Source organism: Ochotona princeps, chromosome 2, assembly GCF_030435755.1.
Source record: "Ochotona princeps isolate mOchPri1 chromosome 2, mOchPri1.hap1, whole genome shotgun sequence".
NCBI lineage: Eukaryota > Metazoa > Chordata > Mammalia > Lagomorpha > Ochotonidae > Ochotona > Ochotona princeps.
Genome location: NC_080833.1, coordinates 14,179,598 through 14,195,453, shown reverse-complemented (window position 1 = coordinate 14,195,453; position 15,856 = coordinate 14,179,598). Strand labels below are relative to the sequence as shown.

The following is a 15,856-nucleotide window of genomic DNA, read 5'->3' as shown; positions in this document are numbered from 1 at the left end:
TCACAAGGTGCATTTAAATGCTACTGTTGCCCAGGGGACTAGGCGCTGGCTGCAAGTGTCTTGGCCGAGGAGACGGGGACTCCCCCCTACCCTGCCATGGAGGCAGCTGCAGCTGGTCAGAGCCCAGAGGCCAGAGCCCACACTGGGCTCTTTGTCTTCGGTGGGAGCCCTGCAGCCCCCACGGCTCCTCTCAAGGGCCCACTGTCCCAGCATCGTGAGGCCCCTTGAGGACCAGGCCCAGCTGGGAAACTTGGCATGTGGAGGCTCCTTGGCCACCCTGCCAAGTGGACATGCAGAGTCCGCTCCTGAAAAGACAGACTGGCCAGGCTGAGTCAGGCTCAAGGGAGTGCAGCAGTCTCTATGGGGCTGGCCCCGTGCACCCCACACTTAGCTCAGACCCTGCTCTAGACCATCCCCACCTCTCTGGGACCCCTGGAGAGAAGGGAGGGAGAGGGCAGGGAGGATGCTTGGCTTGCAGGACCTCCCACACTGCCCTTGGATGATCCCTCTACCCAGAGTTTTTACCCCTGTTCCTTGACACCACCCACCCAGCCCGCCTTGACGAGGCCACTGGCAGGCTCTGTGCCCAAACCAGTCCTTTCCCAGCTAGAGACGGAGCAAATCGAGGAAGCCTGCTTCCTGCAAGGCTTCTAGAGAGTCCTGTGCATGCTGCTCACGCCCCCGCTGGGCCTGTGCTCAGCCTTCCTCCCTGGTCGCCCATTGCACCTGCTCGGGAGGCTCCTCTTAACGGGAACCTCGAAGCGCTGGAGGGTCTCCCTGGTGCAGGGCGCAGGCGCTAGCCCCTCCTCTACTGCAGATCAGGGTTGTTTCGGGGTGGGCAGTGCCCACTGACTGTATGAGCATTAGCAGCATTACTAGGTGCCCATCACAAGGTCTGGAGGGCAGATGGACTTCATCCTATTCCACAGATGAAAAAATATCGAGGTACCGGGAGGGGCCGACTTGCCCAGGGTGTAGATTCTGGTTTCCACATCCTCATCTGGGCCTATTGTGGGCTCTCTTAGGACACAGAAGAGGGTGTGGCCCCCCAGAACCATCTGCAGCCGGTTCCCTAAGTCAGGCCTTGCCCCTATACTGAGGGTCGTAGGGTGGGGGTGTCTGCCCCGCTCCTGACCGAGGCCCCCGCTCGGAAAATCCAGCGAAGCCCCCGCGGGCCGCGAACAAGCAGCCCTTTCTGCGAGGCTGCCCCGCAGCTGGACGGCGGCCCGCGGGGGCGCGGACAATCTCGGGGCTGTGCCGGGGGCGGGGCGGCCGCGTTGCCAAGGTGACCCGGGCGGGGCAGGGCGGGCGGCCCGGCTGGCTCCGGCCGCGCGTTGGTGACAGCAGCGGCGGCAGCGGCGGCACCATGAGCGGCCGGAAGCGCAGCTTCACTTTCGGGGCTTACGGAGGGTAGGTGCGCAGGTGCGCGCGTGTGGCTCGTTACGCTGCGTGTGCGTGCGCGCATGTCTCCGTGCGCTGCGTGTGCATGCACATGTGTGCGCGTGTGCATGTACGTGCAACTTTGTGCCCTGCCGCCTTAGGCTGGGCTGGTTTGGGGTTGATGAATCTGCTTGAGCGTGGGAAAAGTGTGTAAGGCAACCTAGAAGCCATCAACAGGCCCTGGGATACCATGGGCACAGGGGACATCCGGGCTGCCCCACTGAGACCGCGTGGGATTCTAGGCAGCTGGTGGGAGTGGTGGCTGGGCAATCCTAGGGGCACTATCTGACCTTCCTGCAAGGAGTGCAGAGATGGGATGGGGGGATTCTTGCCAAAGGTGGAGATTTGGTGAAAAGGAAGGCAGGCTGTAGAACGGGCTCTGTGACTGGCACCAGGTGCTGTTTCCTGACCAGCACAGGCACCCCAGGAGCTTGGGCTCATGTGTGCCAGGCGGGTTGTGTCTGACCTGTTTGCCTGCCCTGCCGGGGGGTCTTGCCCACGGTCAGTGTTGAGCCTGGGCTGGGCTCAGCTGGCACTGAGGCCCAAGAGTGGGGCTAGGTCTGTGGGTGACCTTGGACATGTCCTGGCCTCTCTGGCCTCACTTTCCACCTGAGCTGCCCCTGAAGGACACCCTTTAGCTGGGGGTTCCTTCATTGGGACCCAGAGGTTGTTTGTTGTCTCAACAGCTGCCCAACCCCCAGGCCCAGGAGGTGAGCAGGAGGGCGGAGTCCCCTCAGCTCACCCCAAGCCCCAAGGTGCCCTCAGAGGCCGGTGGGTGTAAGCACTACCTCATAGCCCAGAAACTGGCCCTGTAGGAGCTGGGAAAACAAAGTCCAGGGTCACCCCTATCTCTTGGGGGCCAGGGACGGCAAGATAGACAGGAAGCTGGTTCAGTTCCCCCCCAGTTGTCTAGGGCCGACAGGGTGAGCCCTGGCTGTTCTTATAGTTCTCCTTGACCTGCACAGAGCCAGCACTGCCTCCATGCCACCTGCAAGCCCTCTGAGCCTGCCAGGCCACACTGGGCCACACTGGGCCTCATCCAAGCCGCTGGAGTCATTGTCCGGCCTCACCTGTCCCAGCAACACTCATGCTGAGCCCTTTCCACCGACACCCCACAGCCCCTGTTCCCCCACCCCACTGCCTCCAGTCCTGCCTGTCTTCCTTGCTCCTTAGGCCTCACAGCAGCCCAAGGGTCCCTAATCAGATGTTAGGGCCCTGCAGCCCAAGGCAGGTAGTGATGGTGTTCTGGGGAGGGGCACGTGCACTGGCTGAGTAAGGCTGTGAGAAGAGGTTGCCCTCATCTGCTGCCCCCTTGCTGTGTTTCAGGGTGGACAAGTCCTTCTCCCCTCGCCGGAGTGTGTGGTGAGTACTGCGATCTCCCGGAGCGCCTCGGTTGGCAGGCCGGACCTCCCCCAGCCCACAGGTTGGGGGCTGGGCAGACCTTTCCCAGGTCGCACTTGTTCTTCCCAAGGGCTCTTTTGAGAGAACTCAGCCATGGAGTCCGACAAATCAAGTTCACAGCTTTGCTGTGCCACTGCCTATATAGCTTTCAACAATTCTGTAGCCTCTAGGAACCTCAGGTTTCCCGTCTGTGAAATGGGATTAAATGCTTGTTGATAGAGGGCAAAGTTGCTTTTTAAAGAACCTGACCGGACAGAACTGACAGAAAAGTGGTTTCACCCCGGTGAGCGTCCCCGCAGCCGGACTCTCCTTGCTTCCCTGGCAGCAACAGCCCCAGGGGTCAACTGGCTGCCCCTGCTGCCACTTCCCCTATGGCAGGAAAGCCCCCAGCAGCTCTGGCTTCTGCTTCCCGGCCTGCTGAGGGCCTCCCTGCGGTGCCACCCCGCTGCTGGGGACTCCTATCTGGCACCCTGGCCCCACAGCCGTCCTGGGAAGCCCCAACTGGAACAGGAAGTACGTGGGGTGCCCAGGCTGAGCTCCGGGGCCTGCCTTTTAATTTGTCTTTGATGCTATATGTGCAACTTGAAGCCAGTCTCCGCCCGCTATGGGTTGGTCTTCCCGCTGCTGTGCCCAGTTGGTTTGTACCTATCCCACAAGCTGACACTTAACAATCCAGCGTTGACTTCATGAACAAAGAAAATGGGTGTCTTGTTATTTACACATTAGAAAAAGAGGACATGTTTCTATCTTTTGAGATATTTGGATTTTTCATTGATTTCAAATGCAAAGAGACAGCAAATCTCCCATCTCCTGGTTCACTCCCCAGATTCCCATAGTTTGTGGCCAGGACAAAGTGAGAAGCTTGGAATTCAATCCAGGCCTCCCACGTGAGTGGTCAGGACCTGATCCAACTGCTTGTGCCAACACCTGCCTGTCTCCCAGGGTGCACATCCGCCAGAAGCTAGAGTCAGTACCAGAGCGAGCGAGCCAGGACCTGCACCCAGGCCCTGTGATAGACCAGGCCTCTCCACGCCCACCCCGCACCATAGCGGTTTGCATCAGACTTTAAGGCCAGGCCTTACTCGCGCTGATTGTGTTGGAGTGTCACGTGATTGCGTTGGACTGTTGACTATCTCTTATCTGAGACGGCACTCCTCACGTGTGCAGGGTGCTGTGGGCCCAGGGCCGCATACAGTGAGGGCGGATGAGGCAGGACCAGGAGGATGCGGTCCTTTCCTTCAGTAGAGACATCACTCACCAGGCACTTGATCTGCATCATCTCCTGTCATCTTGATCATGTCTCAGTTAGGGACTAACTGTTAACCCGTAAGTGCAGATGAGGATGGTGAGGCCCAGAGGAGGCAAGGGACTTACCCAAAGTCACACAGCAGCAGAGCTGGATTGTGCAAAGCTCAGAGTTTAGCTCTGTCTCTAGGCCACAGGGAGGGCCTGAGTGCAGCTGCACCAGGGGACAGCTTAGAAACTGGCAGGGCCCCGTTGGTGGAGCCCTGAGCCAACAACAGTTAGCAATGAGGGCCCAGGGCTGACCAGTCACATGACTTTGGGCAGGTCTCCTCCCTCTGGAGCACTGCTCTCCAGTGCCTTACCCGGCTGGCACAGCTGCCCGTGGTGCTCAGCCCTAGGTCCTCCTTCCCCAGCCCCGAGGAGGCACTTGCTTTGCCCTAGCTGTGCTCAATCAAGAGGCCATTCTGGCGGTTCTGCATGCCTTCCTGGCACTCAGGGCCTGCCTCCACCTCCCTTTCCCAGCTGGGACTCATGCCCTGCATCTCCAGCCATGAGGAGGGTGCCCAGGTCAGCGCCCTCTGTGCTCCACCACCCCTGTCCCTATCCACCTGCTGCCATATCCACCTTTGTCATCATGTGCTGTGCTTGCAGATCCATGACCCATCTTTCCTCCATTTCCTATAGAATTCATGTTATTTTTTTAAAGATTTATTTATTTTTATTGGAAAGTCAGATATACTTTTCCAGGCCACAAGCAGGGAGCTGGATGGAAGCGGAGCCGCTGGGATATGAACCGTCGCCCATATGGGATCTTGGTGCATTCAAGGAAAGGACTTTAGCCGCTAGGCCACCGCACCAGGCCCTAGAATTCATGTTAGTGATGTCCCCAGGCCCGTGGGGACAGCGTGGAGCTCAGAGTCTGATAGACTTGGATTAGAATTCTGCCTCTGCTGCCTTCTAGTTGTGTCACCCTGAACAGGTCACTTGTTATCACTGACCCCGCTGCGTGGTCAACAGGTGACTACTGACCAGCGGCTTCAGCAAGTTGCCTGCAAGGAGCTCGCTTGGCTCATCCCCACTTCCCACTGTGAGGCCCTTGAAGGCCAGGCTGTTATCCCATCATGTCTCTGATCCCTGCATGTTCTAGCACAGCCACTAGTAAATGCTTCATGAATGCACGTGGCTGCCCTCCACTGCCTCCCCAGGCACATTAGCAGGAAGCTGAGCCAGAGGAGGAGCAGGCAGGATTTGAACCCAGCTCTGATATGGGTTGTTGGCAACACAGGCACCTGGGATTGGCAGGGGGTGGCAATGCAGAGTGCAGAGGGCACCAAGTGCTGTGGCTGGCTGGGCCTTTCTCTGTGGCGGACGTGAGGCTTACTCGTGAGCTTCACAGACACCAAGGCCAAGGCTGTTAAGGCAGGGACCTTGGTCAGAGATGGTAAAGCTGCAGAAATGGGTCTTGGTTCTGCAGCCAGGAGGCAAATGGAGCGGACTTACATACCCCCAAACAGAGCCAGTCCAGCCTCCTATGTCTCTCTTATGTCCTGAAAGAGCCACTTGCCCCCGGCATGAAGTCCCTCCTGTGTCGCAGCCCTAGGCCAAGCACTCTGCCTGAATTACCACAGTCTACCCTGATGGCAGCTTTACACTGTCTGGATGACAATTACTCCCATTTTACAGATGAGGAAACTGGGACTCACAGAGAGAAGTGGCATGCCGTCAGTGAATGAGGAGCCCAGATGACCAGCAGCCGAGCCCACGCTTTGGCCCTTCCTCTCCTGGCTGCTGTTTGTGCTCCATGATGGACTTGGGCAGGGTCCCTGTCCCCAGATTGTGTCCCTCAGCCATCCTGGATCCAGGGGTGCTGGGAACCTGTGTGCTGCTGCAGGAAGCACGAGGGTGGCCTCATTAATGCCTCTGAAATGCCAGGCAGCCAGGGCCCGCTGGGCCCCTCATCTATTATGCATATGTTGGGCAGAACCCCTAGGGCAGCTGGCAGAGCACTGGCCAGGGGATCCAGCCCACAGCTGCTTCCTGAGTCCACACCTGCTGCCATCCCAATGGGCAGGGACCACCCGTGGCAAATGCCAAGCCAGCAGCACCAACTTCAACCCCCTGACCTAGTTGGGGCTAGGAAGTCCCATGAGACCAGGGCATGGATGCTGGTCCCCAACTCAAGTCCCCAGCCACTTCCATGAGAGATGGAGCCTTCAGTTGAGCTAGGGCTCGGTGGAGCTGTGGTCACCTCTTCACTCAGCCACAAGGAAGCGCTAAGCGTCTCTGGTGTGCCACGCCTGATTCCAGGTGCCGCAGGTTCAGTGAAAGATGAGGAAGGCCCGGGCTCTGTCCTCAGAAAGCTTGATTTGGCCTGGACTTTGCCTCTCAGATCCTCCCTTTCCTCATCTGTGAAATGGGGGGTGGAGGAGACCGCCTATAAGTAAACAGACAAGAAAGAGATTCCGATGGTCATAGTCAGTTCTAGAGCAGCCACGTGCCAACAAGAACCAGGATGGCTGTAGGATGGGCTGTGTTCCAAAGCACCTTGCACGTCTCCATGACCTTGGCCCTGCACCAGCCCCGTGGGGCAGGTCCTGTTGTTATCCCTGGCTTGGGGCTGAGGAAACAGGCAGAGAGAGGTTAAGTCACCTGCTCACATCTCTTAACCAAGCTATGCTTTGCTTTTCACCCCTGTCCTGTACAGCTGGGGGATGGAGTCGTCCTGGCAGACCTTTCAGAAGAGGTGGGAGCTGAACTAATATGTGTCATGTGAGATGGGGGAGGGTGTCCGGACAGGGAGCAGCAGGTGCACAGGCCGAGCTGAGAGTGTGCGGGGAGTTTAGTGTCTCCTAGGCTCAGTGCAGCTGGGCGTGTTGGAGGTGGGGATGAGTATGGAGAAGGGTCTTGCGGGATAAGAGTTTGCATCTGATGTGCAGAACCATTCACCCTTGGCTTTGTAAAATCTCCAAACTCAGAAGGTCTGGGCCTTTTTGAATCTTCACAGTTGGAGGAGATCTTGGAGGTTCTCTCCAGGGTCCACCTGCTTGGCGAAGAATTGGTCCATGACTCCTGAGTGTTACAGGGGTCATGGAAGCACCTGAGGACTCCTGAGAAGTGTCCTTCCATGTTCAGCAGTTTCCTGGGTCTCTTGAAGTCCAGCTTGCCTAGACTGATCCTGTTGTGTCCCTTCTTGGTTTCCTTGCACACTCCCAGCAATAGGAGCCTTACTACGTGGAAGTCACACTTCGGGCTGCTAGGGGGCTGAGGGCTAGAGCCTTCCTGCCTCAGCCAGGTGCTCCCTCTGAGCCACCTGCAGTGGCCTTCCAGTGTGCTAAGCACAGGGCTGTGTCCCTGCAGCTCTGCTCCTACCGGCCCTAGTGGGGCACGGCCAGGCTGTCCCCCTTCCGCCCAGCTGACACCCCAGACTCTCTAGTTGTCTCCACCTGTCTGCCTCTAGCGACATCCCATCCTGGGAATGGCTACCCTCCTTGGGTGTGAAGCCCCCTGCATGGGCCCCTCAACTGAGACCTCCTTCTTTCAGGGAGGGTCCTGGGTAGCTTCAGAAGAAAGGAGGAACCCCTGTGGGTGGGCTTTGGGCCCAGCAACCCCCGTGTCACTCACACCACACCCTTGGTGCTCAGCTGCTGTTCTCAGCACCACAGAGAGGTTTCTTACCACCTTGAGATCCTGGATCAGGTGGCCCTGCTGGCCTCTCCATCCTAGGGGTGCTCAGAGTCTGGTCCCTTTGGGGTGCAAGGAAAGATGTGGGGATTGCGGCAAAGTAGACCTGGGTTTGGGAACCCCTCTGTCTTTCCCCAACCTGCTGTGTGGCCCTGCCAAGCTGTCATGCATTTCTGAACATCACGCGTCTGTAACCATGGGAGCAGAGCTGCTAAGAGGGAAGCGTTGAGGGTGCGTGTCAGCATCTGACTCCCTCTCTGGGTGATTACGTTGAGAAGGACTGGTCTGTCCCAGAGATCTTCACGCGGCTGCTACCCAAGATCCTGTAAGGCTTTTCTGAGCTCAGCGTCTTCTCCAAGGCTGGCACCCACTCATCCAGTATGTTGGTCAGTGGCGGGGGCAGCGCTATGGTGTAGGTTAGAGACCCACTGCTCTACTTTCGATCCAGCTCCCTGCTCATGTGCCTAAGGAAAGCACATTGGACCCCTGTATGTTTGGGGGGGACCCAGAAGAAAAGCCCAGCTCCTGGCTCAGCCTGGCCCCGTACCAATCATGGCAGCCATTTGGACTGTGAACCAGCAGCTGGAAAGATCTCCCTCTCTCTCTTTCTCTTTCTCTGCTACACTGCCTTTCAAATGAATACGTAAATCTTTTTAAAAAATTAATTCAGTAGACATTTAGTCAGGGGAGGACCTCTGAGGATCAAACCCTGTAATGAATACTGGGGAGGTGGTGGTGAGGATGGTGGACCAGGCCACTCCTGTCATTGAGTCCTCAGTCTGAAGGGGAACTCAGGAAACAGGCAGTGATAATGAGGGTGGCAAGCACAGATTGGGAAGACCTGAGGGTTACTGAGATTCACCTGGAAGTCAGGAAGGGCTTCCTGGAGGAAGGTGACCCAGAAACTAAAGTAGGCCAAGTGGTATATGTGTGTGTGTGCGGTGAAGGAGAATGTCCCACGGAGAGAATATGGAAGGTTTGCCATGTGGAGGAAGAAAACAGGTGGTGGCAGCTGCCGGGCTAAGTTAGGCATGGCAGGTGAAAGCAGATGCAGAAATCACCAGGGCACATCCTTGTTAGCCCCAGGGAGCCCTGGACCCTGGCCTCCACTGGCCCCTATGCAATCGCTGTCTCTCCTCCCAGCTCTGGGAGTTGTGCTGTGGCCCTGAGGCAGAGGTTGAGCATGACCCTGCCTGTGCTGCCCTGCTGCCGCTGAGCCCCCGGCCCTGCGCTGCAGTGCTGCCTCGGCCACAGCTGGCTGGGCGACTGGCGGTTGGACCCCTGGCACACGTTCCTAGCCTGTAAAACAAGGGCAGAGCTGCTGCTGTCTCTCGGATGGTTGTGGGGATTCAATGAGGTCGTGTGTGCCAGGGCCTCAACCCAGGTGCCAGCTATTGTAATTCTGTGTCATCACTGTCACTTTCACAGACTGGAGCTGTAGAGGGTGCCCAGTGGCCCTGCTGCCTGCCAGGAGGTGAGACTGTCCTCCGCTGGCACATCCAGGTGTGGCACTGGCCTTGACGTTGGCACCAGCTGGCTGGAGCGTGACCTTGGAAAGTCCTTGCCCAGCTAAGCCTCATTTTTGGCCTTTGTATCGTCTGGGTGCAGCGGCTCCCTGCTCGGGTGACTGAGAGGCCAGAGGAAGTGCTTCTGAAGGGGTGGCCTTGGCATCTCGGCTGTGCGTGGCAGGCTGGAAGAGGCACGCTGTGCCATGACGCCTCGGGGAGTGTCCGTCTCCCTCTTCCAGGCTGACTTTCTAACCGTCAAGTGGCAAGTTCAGCCCTGACACCCTCTAAGGCACTGTGGGTCTGGTGGAGGCAGATCCTGCATGCGCTAACACAGTCCAGCTCTTTGCTGTGTGACATTGAACTAGACACTTATCTTGTAACTTCGGTGTGCTTACCTGCAAACAGGAACAGCACTCACCTCACAGGGTCCCTGCGGAGGCTTCCATATGTGCTCGTCCATGCAGCAGAATTTGCCTACCTTGACCAAGTGCTAGTCCAGGAACTGGGGGTGCACCAGGGAGCCTGACGGTCATGGTAAAGTGACACGTGCAGGAAGAGTTAACAGATGAATAAACCAATGGGCAGTTGGGTGACAGGTAGAGGGTGGCGGGGAGGGGCAATGAGCAGCCTGTGCTAAAGTGGTGTCGGGGAGAGCATGGGGTGGGCAGTCTGGGCATAGCACAGCTTGTTTCCAGGATTTGGAGCAGGAATAAGACACCTTCTTCCCCCCATAAGCCTGGAGCTTTCCAAATCATTCTCACAGCCCAGCTGGAGGTGGCTGAGAAGGTGAGGTTAGAAGCTTGTCTTCCCTGTGCTCAGGCCCCGCTGCCCAGGGGGCAGACCTGGCAGAGAGGCCATTGTGGGCAGGCACGCGAGACCAGGCTGGGGCTGGTATTGCAGGAGCCAGCTGATGTGAGCCGAAGGTGGGGCCTCCAGGCTGCTGGTGCGGGCAGGGGTGGAACCCACACAGCTCACCTGGCTGGCCTGCCTGGCCCCGCTGCCCAGAGGTGTGCTGTGGAGGTATGGTGTGCTGGGTCTGGCACAAAGACCCTGGGCCTGACTGTCTTAGGAAGGGCATGGATGGAGGGCTTATTATATACACTCTCCCTCTTACGCTAGCCAACCTGGTACTAACCCCAGAATGCCTCAGCCTCTCCCAGCCCACTCATGGCCCAGAGCTGCTACTTTTTTTTTTTTAAGATTTATTATTTATTTTTATTGGAAAGGCAGATATACGGAGAGGAGGAAAGACAGAGAGGAAGATCTTCCATCCGATGCTGGTTGGAAAGCAGGGTCTCTGGGATACGAACTGGCACCCATATGGGATCCCAGCACATACAAAGCGAGAGCTTTAGCCGCTAGACTACCATGCTGGGCCCCATAGCTGCTACTGTTTGTTAAGGTTTATTTGGGAGGCCCAGCGGAGTGGCCTAGCAGCTGAAGTCCTCACCTTGAACGCGCCCCAGGATCCCATATGGGTGCCGGTTCTAATCCCAGCAGCTCCACTTCCCATCCAGCTCCCTGTTTGTGGTCTGGGAAAGCAGTTAAGGACGGCGCAAAGCATTGGGACCCTTCACCCATGTGGGAGACCTGGAAGAAATTCCTGGTTCCTGGCTACAGATCGGCACAGCACCGGCTGTTGCGGTCACTTGGGGAGTGAATCATTGGACAGAAGATCTTCCTCTCTGTCTCCCCTCCTCTCTGTATATCTGACTTTGTAATAAAAAAAAAAAATCTTAAAAAAAAAAAAGATTTATTTGAAACTTATATGGTGGTCTAGCAAGCTAATGTTCTACCTGCTGTGCCGTCATTCCATATGGGTGCTGATTTGTTTCCCAGCTGTGGCTATTTAGGGTGTGAAAAAGCAAATGGAAGATCTCTCTCTCTGCTTCTCCTCTGTAAAATCTGCCTTTAAACTTAAAATAAATCTTTTTTTTCTTGTTTTAAAGATTTATTTATTTTTATTGGAAAGGCAGATATAGAGGAGGAGAGACAGAAAGGAAGATCTTCATCTGATGATTCACTCCCCAAGCGGCTGCAACAGCTGGAGTTGAGCCAATCCGAAGCAAAGAGCCAGGAGCTCTTCCAGGTCTCCCTCACAAGTACAGAGTCCCAAGGCTTTGGGCTGTCCTCAACTGCATTCCCAGGCCACAAGCAGGGAGCTGGAAGAGAAGCAGGGCCGCCAGGATTGGACCTGACAACCATCTGGGATCCCGGCGCTTGCAAGGCAAGGACTTTAGCCACTATGCTAAAAAAAAATCAAGATTTATTCTCGGGCCCAGCACAATGGGTCAGTGGTTAACTCCTCCCCTTGCAACCATCAGGGTCCCTATGGGTGTCAGTCTGTGTCCTGTCTGTTCCACTTCCCATCCAGCTCCCTGCTTGTGGCCTGGGAAAGCAGCTGAGGATGGCCCAAAGCCTTGGCATCCTGTACTCACATGGGAGACCCAGAAGAAGCTTCTGGCTCCTGGCTTTGGATCAGCTCAGCTCCAGCCATTGTGGCCATTTGAGGAGTGAACCAGCGGGCAAAAGATCTTTCTGTCTTTCCTTCTCTCTATAAGTCTACCTTTCGAAAAAAATAAATAAATCAATCTTTACCCAAAAAAAGTATTTACTTGCCTATTGATTTGAAAAGCAGAGCATCAGGGAAGCGGGGAGACAGAGAAAGAGGGCCGTTCACTTCCAAAATGGCTACAACAGCCACAACTGGGCCAGGCAGAAGGCAGGAGCCAGGAATTCCAACCAGATCTCCCGTGTGGTTGTCAGGGACAAAGCACTTGGACCATTACCCATTGCCTTCCCAAAAACATTAGCAGTGAGCTGGATTGGAAGCAGAGCAACCAGGACTCGAACTGGTGCTCTGATACGGGACATGGGTGTCACAGGTAGCAGCTTAATGCGCTGTGTCACAGTACCAGCCCCAAGGTCAGAGAGTCTTTGAGATAGCCACATACCCGTTTGTTTCATTCTGAGATGGAGTCCCAAGGGCGGTCCGGGCTAGGCCCCCAGGCCCCACTGGAGGAAGCTGTTTTTTTCTGGGGGGAGGTTCTGGTCAGGTTTAACCACACAGTGAAATCAAACTGCAAAATCTCTGAAAGCCCAGGACAGACTCTAGAAGGCTGCCTAGGGTGAGGGTGGCAGCAGAGGTCCCCCTGCAGCTCTGGAGGTGCAGGGAGGAGGCAGGACAGATGCTGTGCAAGGGGCTGCAGATGCGGACAGCGGAAAGGAGGCTGCCGTGAGGTCAGACAGCGTTCGGGCTTGGGCGGCTATGTGAGGCAGCCGCAGTCCCATCCTGCAGGCGGTGCAAGCCTTTAGGCAGGTGGGTGATGCCTTCCAATGTGAACACGCTCGCACACAAACTCATGCACGTCGAGACACGAGCTTCTTCTCCCACATCCCTTTCACGCTCCTGTCAGACCTCATCCACATCCTCACCCGCAGCCGCTCCCCGGAGTGTCAGACACCCACCCCTGCCCCCACCAGCTGCTTCCATGGGGCCCAGCCCCCAGCCCAGCCAAGCCTGCCCTGGCTGCCTCCACACTGGCAGACGCTCATGTGCGTGTGCAGTCACGTGCAAGAGCCTCTCTCTGGTCCACGTGCCAGGTGGCGCCTAGCGCAGGGAGTGCTTTATCTTGCTGAATTCCCCCAGGAGCACTGTAGGGTGGAACTGTCAACACGCTGAGAGCAAAGGAAGCCGAGGAGGGGGACTCGCTCCAGGCCCCACAGCCAGAGCGGAGCGTGACGCAGTCAGGAGTCTGCTCATTGGTCCCCTGGCCAGACCCCTCACCTACAGATGTCCAGAGAAGGTGATGAGCAGTCCTCAAGGCCAAATTCTTCCAGAAACAGGTTGACCCACACAGGGAATTATGCCTAAAGCCAAGGAGGGGTCTGGGCCAGCACATGCCCACCTGCCTGGTGACCCCCAAGGCCGCAGGGAAGGAGGGCAGAGCTGGATCTGGGCACGTATCAGCTTGAGGCAACTTGGGGCCAAGCTGGTGCTGGGACCAGAGCCTACGTTTGCATTTACAAATGAGCTACACAGCTGTGTCCCTGTGCGGTGAACTCTGACTGGCCTGGCTGCTGAGACATGACAGCCCAGCCGCCAGGGCACAGCCTGCGTCCCCCACCACCCACAGGGCCCCTGCTGTCCTGCCCTGCTCTTCCCTGACCCTTGGAACAGGTTGCTTGCTACCTAACAAGGGGGAAAGACTATGGCTTCAGAAGCCACGAGGATTAGGATGTCAGCCCAGCTCCAGCGCCCCATGGCTCCTCCCCCTTGAATAAGGGGTGATTAAGGCCTGCTGCTACCGCGGCAGGAAAGGCCAAGGGGGCAGGGTGTAAGCTCTCAGCTTTTAAGCATCTTCAACTTTTTTCAGTTATAAAAATAATAAATTATCAATATGTTAGTACAAACTCTGCAGAGAAACATGCCGTCAAAGCCCGTGCTTCTTAGAGATGCGTCAAGTGCGCCTTGGCATGTCACATTTCACTTTCACAAAAGAGGTTTGCCTGCGGGCGCCTTGCTTTGTTCATCTTGCCATTTGCCGTAAGCCAGCTTTCGCGTCCCGTGAAAGTCCTTCTTTGTCCTGGCTGCATCATGTTCCATGGCCCGCGCATGCCTCCGTGTGTTTGGACCTCAGGTGGCTTCCAGATGGCCGCTGTCACCAACCCTGCTGCACTGACTGTCCCTGGTCCATCTCTTTGTGCTTTTGTGTAAGCACTTCCGGACGATTAATGCCTAGAAGTGGCATTGCTTGGCCAAAGAGTGTGCACATGTTAATACTGAAAAGGAGTTGCCAAACAATCGGCTAAGGGCCTGGCAGCAGTCCCTGCCCACCAGCAGGGCTGGAGGAGGCCCTTTCCTGAAAGGCATGAGCATTTGTCCACTGCCTTCGCCTCCGCCACAGAGATCCTGGCATTGCCCAGGGGCGTCGGACTCCCCGTGTGGGGTCACACAGCCGCAGCTCCTGCTCCCACACCTTGGGTTCTCCCCAGCTGCACCCTGGAGGCTTGCTCAGCATCTGTCCGGTGGGAGGCCCAGCACCTGAGAAGGTAGCCTGGCTTTCTCCTGCAGATCCCATTGCTTCTGTGTTGGACTGTGATCTTGCCTGTTGTCACCTCCACCTGTCTCAGTCCTCCAGAGCTTCCAGGGGAAGGCCAGGAGGAAGAAGGGAAGGCCAGGCCAGGCAATGGCCATGGTTAATGTTTACCCCACGCTCTGTTTGGACTCATTTAATCCTCGTAGCAGTCATATCAGGCTGCAGTGCAGTTGGCCTCATTTTTGTGGGAGAAAAAGAACAAGTGAGCAAGAATGCATGCATGAGTACTTGCACCTGCTGGGTCACTCCCCAGATGCCCTTGAGAGCTCCCAGCTGTGATTGAAGCACTGGGAATTCAACCAAGGTCTGTCCTGTAGGCAGAAGGAACCCCATGGTATGGACCCTCACTTTTGCCTCCCAGGACTCAAGCATGAAGCTTGACTCGGGCACTCTTTCATGGGAGGCCAAATGCTTGTGCTTAATGCATCTCTTGGAAGGAAAAACCAAGGCTGAGAAAGGTTACGTAACATACCCAAAGTCACAGAGCTATTTAGCAGCACAGTTAGGCTTCAGACCTGGGCAGCTTGGCTGTGTGCTAGGGCTTACTCTCCAGGCTGGAACAAGTGATTTGTTGAGCACCTACTGCATAATTAGCTCTGAGTGTAGCAGAGTATACCTAATTTATGAGGTATCTAACATTCCAGACAACAGCATTGCAAGGTAGGTTTTCTCATCCCATTTCACAGAGGAGGAGACTAAGGCTTAGAAAAGCCTAGCCACTAGGAGGTGGCTCAGGTCCCTTCCCCAGGGAGAAGCTCACCCCAGGGTTCCACTCTCAGCCAGTTCCTAGAGGACTGACTCTTCAGTCCCTCATCCTCTCATTGCCTTCCAGAGGATGTCAGGGCCAAGACCCAATTGCTAGTGGAGAAACAGACTTGCAAAGGTTATGGTGGCTTAGGCCTGCCAGGCCTTGCCGCGTTGCCCATGGTAAAGGAACAGTGACCTGACTATCCCTGTGGGACTCTTGCGTGGGCTCGGGTGGTCTGTGCGCGGTGACCTGGCCATAGCCAGTGGGCTGCATTCATGAGGGGCCAGCGCAGGCGGACCCAGGCTCCTAGCCGTGCAGCCCGAGGAGCCTGGATTTCCGGAAGAATAGGCGGAGTGCTGTTACGGGGCTCTGCTCTCACGATCCGGGCTCTCTTCACTCTGATGCCAACACCCAGCTCCATGGTCAGGCTGGAGATGTGTCCTGAATGAGTGACTGGGCATAGGAATGAAGGCCAAGGCAGGGGGCTGTGAGGGAGGGGGATGGCGCGAGTGAGTGAGCAGAGGAATGTGTGGTGCTCTGAGGAGGAGACCCCCTGGGCTGCAGGGGTCAGGGAGGGCCATGCTGTCCCCCCGTTGGGCCCAAGGGCCCCGGATGCTGAGGGTGGGGCTGTGGGTGGTGTGCCCTGCTATGGGGCTTGTGTCCTGTGCCGCCATGGATGGGTGCCGGGTAATTGGGTTGGAGCTGGGGGTGGAGCCACAGGCCTGCTACCCTCT

At 56.7% G+C, this 15,856-nt stretch overlaps 1 protein-coding gene across 5 annotated transcripts in view; it reads left to right on the top strand.

Annotated features, from left to right (window-relative positions):
* Positions 1–1,335: 1,335 nt before the first annotated feature.
* Positions 1,336–15,856, top strand: part of RAP1GAP (RAP1 GTPase activating protein) — a 49,144-nt gene continuing 34,623 nt past the window's right edge. For 2 of the 5 annotated variants that reach the window (XM_058676440.1, XM_058676418.1), the window contains exons 1-2: positions 1,341–1,410; positions 2,767–2,802. In XM_058676440.1, the coding sequence (XP_058532423.1) occupies positions 1,367–1,410; positions 2,767–2,802 (80 nt within the window). In that variant the 5' untranslated portion in view covers positions 1,341–1,366. Of the gene's footprint in view, positions 1,411–2,766; positions 2,803–15,856 lie in introns of all 5 variants that reach the window. The other 3 variants (XM_058676425.1, XM_058676415.1, XM_058676433.1) reach the window with 3 other exon arrangements.